The 10004-nt window shown below is 40.8% G+C and overlaps 1 protein-coding gene across 1 annotated transcript; it reads right to left on the bottom strand.

Moving 5' to 3' along the window:
• Positions 1–2319: 2319 nt before the first annotated feature.
• LOC101431560 (destrin) lies at positions 2320–3161 on the bottom strand. The gene has a single exon (XM_012520075.4). It carries the CDS (start codon positions 2996–2998, stop codon positions 2501–2503), a length of 498 nt encoding a protein of 165 aa, XP_012375529.1. The 5' UTR covers positions 2999–3161; the 3' UTR covers positions 2320–2500.
• Between the last annotated feature and the right edge of the window lie 6843 nt (positions 3162–10004).

Genomic DNA, 10004 nt, shown 5'->3' on the forward strand with positions numbered 1-10004 from the left:
AAGTATGAGCACTTATATATTGAAATACAGTCTTTTGTATTTTATTATTTCCTTATATCTTATAGTGATTTTTCTTTAGAAATTATGTTTGCAAATAGTGAATATTCCCTATAAAATTTTAGTTCAGGGCAGTAAAGGAGCATTCAAAATACTAGTTATAAAGGTTGAGGGCCACCATCTAAACAGAGCATTTCAAGCTGCAAGACAGTTAAGAACTGAGCTATTGTGTGAGTGTTTGACCACACAGTTTCTTTGCCAAGATTTGGTATCATGATTAAGGACCTTCATAAAATGGCTTGGTTAGCTTTCAACTAATTCAGTGGGAATTTACTATTCTTTAAAAGTCTAAAGAAATGTAACCACAAACTTGTCTCACCACCAATATCCTTTTTGGTGATACTCCTCAACTATTTTTCCTTTCTCAGGTAATGGGTAACTCAGATTTTCTGCTTTAAAAATTAATTGAGAGGATCCAAGATGGTGGAGTAGGGAACAGGAGGCTGCACGTCTCCAAAAACTGCGGGAAGGTAGGCAGGCTTACCCGGCAGAAGGGAAGCCACAGGCCTGCAGGTGCAATCGGAGCGGGCAGCTGGTGAGGGGGGACCCAGTCAGCCCGGGGAGAGGAGGCTGTGGGAGGTAGGGCAGGCAAGCGAGCGCCGGCGCTTCAGAGGGACAGGGAGGCCTGGAGAGTGACTTGGCTGGAAGACGAGCACTCAGCCGCTCTGAAAGGGAGGAAAGCCCCCGGGTGGCCAGAGGTGCATCCCACAGCCCAGTAGGCTCTTGGGGGGGGTGAGGGTGTATGTGCAGGGCAGACAGGTGTGGGGACTGGCACTCAGCTGGCTCGGGGAGAGAGGGATGGGGGGAGAGGAGATGTGGTGGGCAGGCGGGATCTCAGCCTGTTCCCAGGAAGAGGAGAGCGAACCTACGTTGAAGTGGCTGCAGGGAGTGGGGGGCTGATCAGGCGAGCCTCATACCCACCCATCCTGGCAGAGAGAGGAACTGGGTCGTGAGGGGTGGGCTGACGCGCCCCCAACAGCCCAGGTGACAGGGGCACTGGGGAGGCAGCCAGCGAGCTGCCAGGCACCTGACCAGCCCGGAGGAGAAGGAGCCAGCGAGCCATGGGGAGAGCCAGCCAGGGAGCCACCCAGAGAGTCATCCAGTGGGCTCCAGGGAAGGCGAGCCGCAGGACCAGCAGTCGTGAGACGGGGAACGTGGACTGAAACCAAGACTTTTCTTAGCTTTTTAAAATTTATTTATTCTCTACATCTGGGAACCTTACCTGTGGAGGGCAGGCTGTGGGGTGATTGGTGAGCACTGGCAGCCTGAGACAGTTTGTAGTAGTCTGAGGAGGAGGCCTGTTTTATCTTTTTCCTTTTTTTTTTTTTTTTTTTTTTAAATTAAAAATGCTTCCTTTATTACATAAAGCCAGTACTGCTACTTCTAAGTTCAACTGTTTGTGCATCTCTATATTGTTCAGTGTTAGCCTGTGATGTTCCAGACAATCACCTCAAAGTGCCATCAGGTAGGTGCTTGTGTGAGCGTGAAATGTCACACTTGCTTCCCATTTCACACACAGTCAACAAGCTGCTCTAGGAAATTTAGAAGTTTTCCCAGGTGCCAAAGTAAACACTTGCTTAATGTTACCCCCCACCCCAAGGGACTGTACCAGAAGCAGCAAAGTTTTGAAGGAGGCACAATTCATGCTCTCATGGGTGTCCCTGTCTACCTAGTTAACCACGCCTGTCACAATGGAGCCCTAACTTGCATCATAAGCCAACCAGCTGTTGCAGGTATTGCATTTTCCTGAGGACACACCATGATTTCCAAGATGCAAGGTCACACTATCCGGCAGCTTCCCAGCTAGCACCTGGGGAGTTCGGACACAGGGGGCTGCTTCCTGGATTCCCACTGTGTGCTCAAAATGGTGCTCTGCAAGATCAGCGTTTACTATGAGTGGAGGCAATTTTGAGGCAGTTGCCATTACACATTTGGTAGAATTAAAGGCTGTCTGACTTAATCTTACCACAGTTAGTGTATTAGTACTACTAAATCTGGTGAGGAGAATTATTTTCCATTAGTTAAGCTCAAGAAAGGATAAAAAATTTGGGTCAAAATTATAACCAGATTATGATCAAATTTTCCAAGCAAAATACACAAAGGAACTGCTAAGGTTCAAGAGAGAATAATGCTCTTCATACGGCCTTGTACTGTTTTGTGAACTGCATCATGAAAAATCCTAAGCTTAACAATAATCTTCACAAGCCAACTCATTGAAATGGGAATTTGGCCAATAAGAATTTAATTTCACACCAATGAAACTTCAGATTTTAGATTTATTTAGGGCCATTTGCACATGTTTATAGAATATTTAGTTTGCTCTAGAAGATGACAAGACAGCTCTCCCCAGTGAGACCCTGGCCTAAGTATATTTGCTTTACTTATATAGCAAGAAGATAACATTAAACATGGAAGCTTTTGATTTGTGGCACTGAATGACGATCTACACTGGGCATCCTTCAAAAGCTACAATTAAGGATCCACCTAGCTTCTCAGCAATACAAGCCCGATTGAGGTCTTCTGGCCCATTTGCTTGACATTCATGTTTTATGCCTTGAAATTTCTTTTTGATTGCATCCTTGGAGCTCGCATAGATCATTTTACTTTTCAGAGGTGCTAGTTCTGGTGCCCACAAAAAAAACATCAACTCCTCCTTTCTGGATTCCTTGGTTTCAAAGCTTGCATCATACAAAGCATAGCGACAATCTTTTTCAGGAAGCATTCCCACAAAATGCTTGAAGGGATCGGTTATGGTCACCCCTACATCTCCAACTAAGATCTCTTTGCCTTCTTCTACAATGATGCACTTTTTGTCTGCACTGAGACAAAAGATGACAGCCTTCTTCCTTTTCTTGATTTCTTCTGGTGTAGAGCACTTCCGAACTTTCATGTCATAAAAAATGCGACACACTTCATCGGCAACTTGCACTCCTGAGGCCATCTTCGCCGCGGCGGTCGCACGGAAGCAGGGAATGGAGCGGATGGGCGCCGAGTCTGCTGAGCGTCGTCCTCACGGAAGCGGGGCCGAGCGAGCGAGGGAGGAAGCGAGCGACGCGGCGCGCGAGCCTACCAGAGGGGCGGGCACGCGCCCCCTATCTTTTTCCTTTTTTCTATTTTCTTTTTCTCATTTTTTTCATCCCTCCCTCCGATTTTTCCTTCTTCCTTTCTTTTCTTTTGTTGTAACCTTCTCTTGTCTGGTCTTCATTTTCTTTCTTCTCTTCTCATTCTCCCTGCCTTTTATTTTTTTCCTTTCTTTTTTTTTCTTCCACCTTTTTTATTCTTATCCCTTTTAATTTTTTTCTGAGTTTTCACTCATTACTTTTTCTCCCTGGCTCTTTTATGGTTCCTTTTCAATCATTTTATTATTGTTATTATTTTCTCTTTTTCTTTCTTTCCTTTTTATGGATTTAACATATTTTCAGGGGACTACAAACAACTCAAAGACAGAGAATAAGTGGAACCAAGTATCAAAGAGGATCCTGAACATAAAACAAAAAATAAAACCCTAGACTAGAAAGAGAAGCTAATCAACTGAATAATTCCATCAAGATAAACAAATGCCTAGCCATTTACAAGCCATCCTAAGAGATAGGAAGAGAAGGCCCAGTCTAATGAGCAAACTAAAAAGCAGGAAGAGGTGAAGAATGTGGAACAAATATTCAAGGATGTTCAAATATCATGTATCAACTTAATGAAGTGAAGGACGAGATTAAGAATATTAAAAAGACACTGGGAGAACCTACTGATGAAATGAAAAACATACATAAAAAAGATAACAGATCTGATGGCGATGAAAAGTACAATTCAAGAAATTAAAAATAGGCTGGAAGCACATAACCACAGATAGAAACAGGCAGAGGAAAGAATTAGTGATGTTGAAGATAGAACATTTGAACTCACACAGATAATAGAACAGACAGACTTTTTAAAAATAGAAAAAAAATTCAGTAGGGACTCAAGGAATTAAATGACAACACAAAATGTACACAAAATGCACATTATAGGCATCCCAGAGGAAGAAGAGAAGAGAAAGGGGCAGAAGGAGTGTTGGAGGAAATAATGGCTGAAAATTTCCCAACTCTTATGAGGGACACGAATGTACATGTCCAGGAAGTACAGCACACTCCAAACAGAATAAATCCTAACAAGCATGCCCTGAGACAAATACTTATTGGATTTGTCAAATGCTCAAAACAAAGAATTCTGAAAGCACCCTGAGAAAAGAGATCCATTACATATAGGGGAAGCCCAATAAGATTAAGTGCTGATTTCACATCTGAAACCATGGAGGCGAGAAGGCAGTGGTATAACATAGTTAAGGTTCTAAAAGAAAAAAAACAACAACAACTGGCATCCAAGAATACTGAATCCAGCAAAGCTGGCACTCAAAAATGAGGCAAAGTTCAAATTATTCACAGATAAACAGAAATTGAGAGTTTGTCACCAACAGTCCTGCCCTTCGAGAAATACTAAAGGGAGTTCTGCAGGTTTAAAAGAAAAAAAAATAGGACAGATAGAGTTGGAGGAGAGTGTAGAAAGGAAGTTTAGTAAGAGTAACTAAAAGGATAAAAAATACAAAAAACAAAATATGTCATATATAAACTTAAGGAAAAAATGGCTAATGTAAATACTGCCTTGATAGCGATAACAATGAATGTTAATGAATTAAACTCTCCAATCAAAAGACACAGATTGGCAGAATGGATAAGGAAATATGACCTATTTATATTCTGTCTATAAGATATTCACCTTACATGGGGACCTCATATTTTTGAATGTAACATTAAAAAAATAAAGACAGAAAAAAAAGAAATTCACCTTAGACCCAGGGATGCAAGGATGTTGCAAGTGAAAGGCTGGAAAAAGATTTTACATGCAAACAGTAACTAAAAAAAGGCAGGAGAAGCAATATTAGTATCAGACAAAATAGACTTTAAATGCAAAACTATTTTAAGTGACAAAGAAGGACTCTATATATTAAGAAAAGGGATAATCTGGCAAGAAGAAAGAACAATTTTAAGTATTTATACACCTAACCAGTCTGCTCCAAAATACACAAGGCGAACACTGGCAAAACTAAGGGAAGAAATAGATGCTACTACAATCATAATGGGGGACTTTAATACACAATCATTACCATTAGACAAAACATCGTGACACAAGGTTAATAAAGAAACAGAGACCCTGAATAATAGCTTAGAGGATTTAGATATAATAGACATATACAAGACATTACACCCAAATACAGCAGGATATACATTCTTCTCTAGTGCACATGGATCATTCTCCAGGATAGACCACATGCTAGATCGCAAAACAAGTCTCAATAAATTTAGAAAGACTGAAATTATACAAAGTAATTTCTCTGATCACAATGGAATGAAAATAGAAATTAATAAGAGGCAGAGAACCAAAGTAGGCACAAATACATGAAACAACCCACATTGAAACAATCAGTGGGTTAAAGAAGAAACTGTAAAAGAAATCAGTAATGACCTTGAAATGAATGAAAATGATAACACAACATATTAAAACTTATGCAATGCAGCTAAAGTAGTGCTGAGAGGAAGACTTACAGCCATATATGCCCTATATTAAAAAAGAAAACCTAAAATCAAAGACCTAACTGTACACCTAGAGGAACCAGAAAAAGAAGAACAAACTAATCCCAAAGAAAGCAGAAGGTCAGAAATAACAAAGATTAGAGCAGGGTGAAGTGAAATTGAGGGAAAAAAGTGGAAAAAATTAACAATACCAAAAGTTGATTCTTTGAGGAGATTAATAGAATTGACAAACCTTTAGGTAGATGAACAAAGAAAAAAGGAGATACAAATAATGAAATAAAAAATCTGAGACGGAGGATTGGGAAGCGGGTTTGGCCCAACAGGTAGGGTGGTCTGCCTACCACATGGGAGGTCCAGGGTTCAAACTCAGGGCCTCCTGACCCATGTGATGAGCTGGCCCATGTGCAGTGCTGATGCGCGCAAGGAGTCTGTGCCATGCAGGGGTATCCCCTGCATAGAGGAGCCCCATGCACAAGGAGTGTACCCCATAAGGAGAGCCGCCCAGCATGGAAAAAGTGCAGCTTGCCCATGAATGGTGCTGCACACACGGAGAGCTGACGCAGCAAGATGACGCAACAAAAAGAGACATAGATTCTGGGTACCGCTGACAAGAATACAAGCGGACACAGAAGAACGCACAGCGAATTGACACAGAACAGACAACTGGGGCGGGGCGGGGGGAGACAGACGGGGAAGGGGAGAGAAATAAAAAGTAAATCTTAAAAAAAAACACAAATGGGAAACGGACTTTGGCCCAGTGGTTAGGGCGTACGTCTACCATATGGGAGGTCCGCGGTTCAAACCCCGGACCTCCTTGACCCGTGTGGAGCTGGCCATGCGCAGTGCTGATGCGCGCAAGGAGTGCCGTGCCACGCAAGGGTGTCCCCCGCGTGGGGGAGCCCCAAGCGCAAGGAGTGCACCCGTGAGGAAAGCCGCCCAGCGTGAAAAGAAAGAGCAGCCTGCCCAGGAATGGCGCCGCCCACACTTCCCGTGCCGCTGACGACAACAGAAGCGGACAAAGAAACAAGACGCAGCAAATAGACACCAAGAACAGACAACCAGGGGAGGGGGGAAATTAAATAAAATAAATAAATCTTTAAAAAAAAAAAAAAAAAAACACACAAAAAACGAGAGGGGCGGATATCACCACTGATCCAACAGAAATAGAATATCCTAAGAGGATAATTTGAAAAATTATATGCCAATAAGAGGATAACTTAGATGAAATGGCCAATTTTCTAGAAACACACAAGTAACCTATATTGATGAAAGAAGAAATAGAGGTACTCAACAGACCAATCATATGTAGTGAGATTGAATTAGTCATCAAAAGCCTCCCAACCAAGAAAAGCCTAGGATCAGATAGCTTCATAGTTGAAATCCACCAATCATTCCAGAAAGAACACCAATCTTGCTTAAACTCTTCTAAAAAGTAGAAGTGGAGGGGACATTACCTAACTAATTCTATAATGCCAACATCACCCTAATATCAAAGCTACATAAAGACACCACAAGAAAACTACAAACCAGTCTCTCTAATGAACTTGGATGCAAAAATACTCAACAAAACACTTGCTTATCGTATTAAACAACACATCAAATCAATTATACACCATGATCAAGTGGGTTTTATCCCAGGTATGCAAGGATGGTTCAACATAAGAAAACCAATCCATGTAATACACCACATTAACAGATCAAAAGACAAAAAATATCTATTGATGCAGAAAAAACATTTGACAAGATACAGCATCCTTTTTTGATAAGAATACTCTTAAAGACAGGAATAGAAGGAAACTTCCTTAGCATGATAAAGGGTATATATGAAAAATCCACAACCAACATTAGACTCAACAGTGAAATGCTTAAGGATTTTCCTCTAAGATCTCAACAAGACAAGGATGCCCACTGTCACTGCTCTTATTTAAAATTGTATTAGAAGTACTTGCTCGGCATTTAGGCAAGAAAAAGATATAAAAGGAATCCAGATTGGAAAGGAAGAAGTAAAACTTCCACTATTTGCAAATGACATGATCCTATATATAGAAAGCCCTGAAAAATCTACAACACCTTCTAGAGCTGATAAACAAGTTCAGTAAAATGGCAGGATTTAAGATCAACACGCAAAAAGCAGTAGCATTTCTGTACACTAATAATGTAGCAATTTGAGGAAGAAATCAAGTGAAAACTTCCATTTACAATATCAACTAAAGAATCAAATATCTAGGAATAAACTTAACTAAGGCTGTAAAGGACGTGTACACAGAAAACTACACAACATTGTTAAAGGAAATCAAAGAGGACCTAAATAAATGGAAGAATATTTCATGTTCATGGATTGGAAGACTAAATATCATTAAGGTGTCTATCCTGCCCAAACTGATTTACAGATTTAATGCAATTCCTATAAAAATTTCTGAACTGGTAAAGCTAATTATGAAATTTATTTGGAAGGGCAAGGGGCCTCAAATAGCCAAAAACATATTGAAAAAGAAAAATGAAATTGGAGGAAATCATACTACCTGACTTTAAAGCATACTACTGGGAAGCAGATGGGGCTCAGGTGAATGGGCTCCTGCATACCACAAGGGAGGTTGCTGGTTCGGATCCCAGGGCCTCCTAAGGAAGAGAGTGAGTTGGGAATGACGGGCAGGTGCAACAAGTTGACACAATAAGAGACACAAGAAGATAAGAGCATAATGGGAGACACAACAAAAGCAGGGAGCAGAAGTTCCCAGTGCCTCCTAAAGATGAGCAGTGAACTGACATGATGGGCAGGCATGATGAGCTGATACAACATGATGATGCTCAAGAGACATGGGGAGGAGAAACAGAATAGAGACACAATAAAGCAGGGAGTAAAGGTGGCTCAAGTGATTAGACACCAATCTTTCAAATGGGAGGTTCTGGGTTCAGATCCCAGTGTCTCCTAAAGAAACAAGGAAGATGAACAGACTCAGTAAGTGAAAAACAGCAAGGGAATGGAGAGAAATAAATTAAAAAAAATAAAATCTTACTAAAAAAGAAGGCATACTACAAACCCACAACCCACAGTGGTCAAAACTGCAAGGTATTAGCATAAGGAAAGACATACATACTGACCAATGGAAACATACTGAGAGTTCTGCTATAGACCCATGCATATACAGGCCACTGATATTCAACCAGGCCACCAAGTCCACTGTACTGGGACAGAATAGCCTTTTCAACAAATGGTGCTCAGAGAACTAGATATCCATAACCAAAAGAAAGAGAAAGAATCACCATCTCACACCCTATACAAAAATGAACTCAAGATGGATCAAAGACTAACTATAAGAGCCAAGACTATAAAGCTCCTGGAAGATAATATAGGGAGGCATCTATGAGATCTTGTATTAGGAAATGGTTTCATAAACTTTACACCCAAAGCATGAGCAACAAAAGAAAATTAGATAAATGGGACCTCCTCAAAATTAAAAACCTTTGTGCTTTAAAGGAGTTTGTCAAGAAAGTGAAAAGGCAGCCAACTCAATGGGAGAAAATATTTGAGAACCACTTATCCAATAAGGGTACAATATCCAGCATATATAAAGAAATCTTACATCTTGAAAATAGAAAGCTAAACATTTAAAAATGGGCAAGGGAATTAAATAGCCACTTTTCTAAAGGGGAAATACAAATGGCTAAAAAGCATATGAAAAGATGTTTCACATCACTAGCTACTAGGGAAATGCAAATCAAAACTACAATGAGATATCATCTTATACCTATTAGTCTGGCTGCTATTTAAAAAACCCAGAAAACTACAAGTGTTGGAAATGTTGTACAAGAATGGCAACACTCATCCACTGCTGGTGGGAATGTAGAATGGTGCAGCCATTGTGGAGGACAGTTTGGCAGTTCATCAGGAAGCTAACGATAGAACTGCCATTATGATCCAGCAAGAACTGAAAATACCCAGAAGAACTGAAAGCGGGGACTTGAACAGACATTTGCACACCAGTGTTCACTGTGGCATTATTCACTACTGCCAAAAGTTGGAAGCAACCCAAGTGTCCATCAATGGATGGATAAGCAATATGTGTTATATATATACAATGATTACTCAGATGTAAGAAGGAATGCAGTATTGACACACGTGACAACATGGATGAATCTCAACATAGATGAGTCCAGCTAAGTTCTCTACCTTATGTTGAGTGAAGCAGACCATCACTAAAGGACAAATATTGCATTACCTCAATGATATGACCTAAGGGTATTAAGCAGACTCACAGAGATAAGAGTCTGGAAGATAAATTACCAGGAGATAGAGGGGGAGGAGAGTGTAGTGAGCTGATGCTCAATCTGGGCAGAACCTATAAGATGGAAGGGGGCGGTTTGGCAGTGGATGGGAGTAAT

Source organism: Dasypus novemcinctus, chromosome 3 (genome assembly GCF_030445035.2).
Source record: "Dasypus novemcinctus isolate mDasNov1 chromosome 3, mDasNov1.1.hap2, whole genome shotgun sequence".
NCBI lineage: Eukaryota > Metazoa > Chordata > Mammalia > Cingulata > Dasypodidae > Dasypus > Dasypus novemcinctus.

Coding starts and splice junctions, on each gene's coding strand:
- LOC101431560 (XM_012520075.4), bottom strand. CDS start 2,998: ATGGCCTCAGGAGTGCAAGTTGCCGATGAAGTGTGTCGCATTTTTTAT.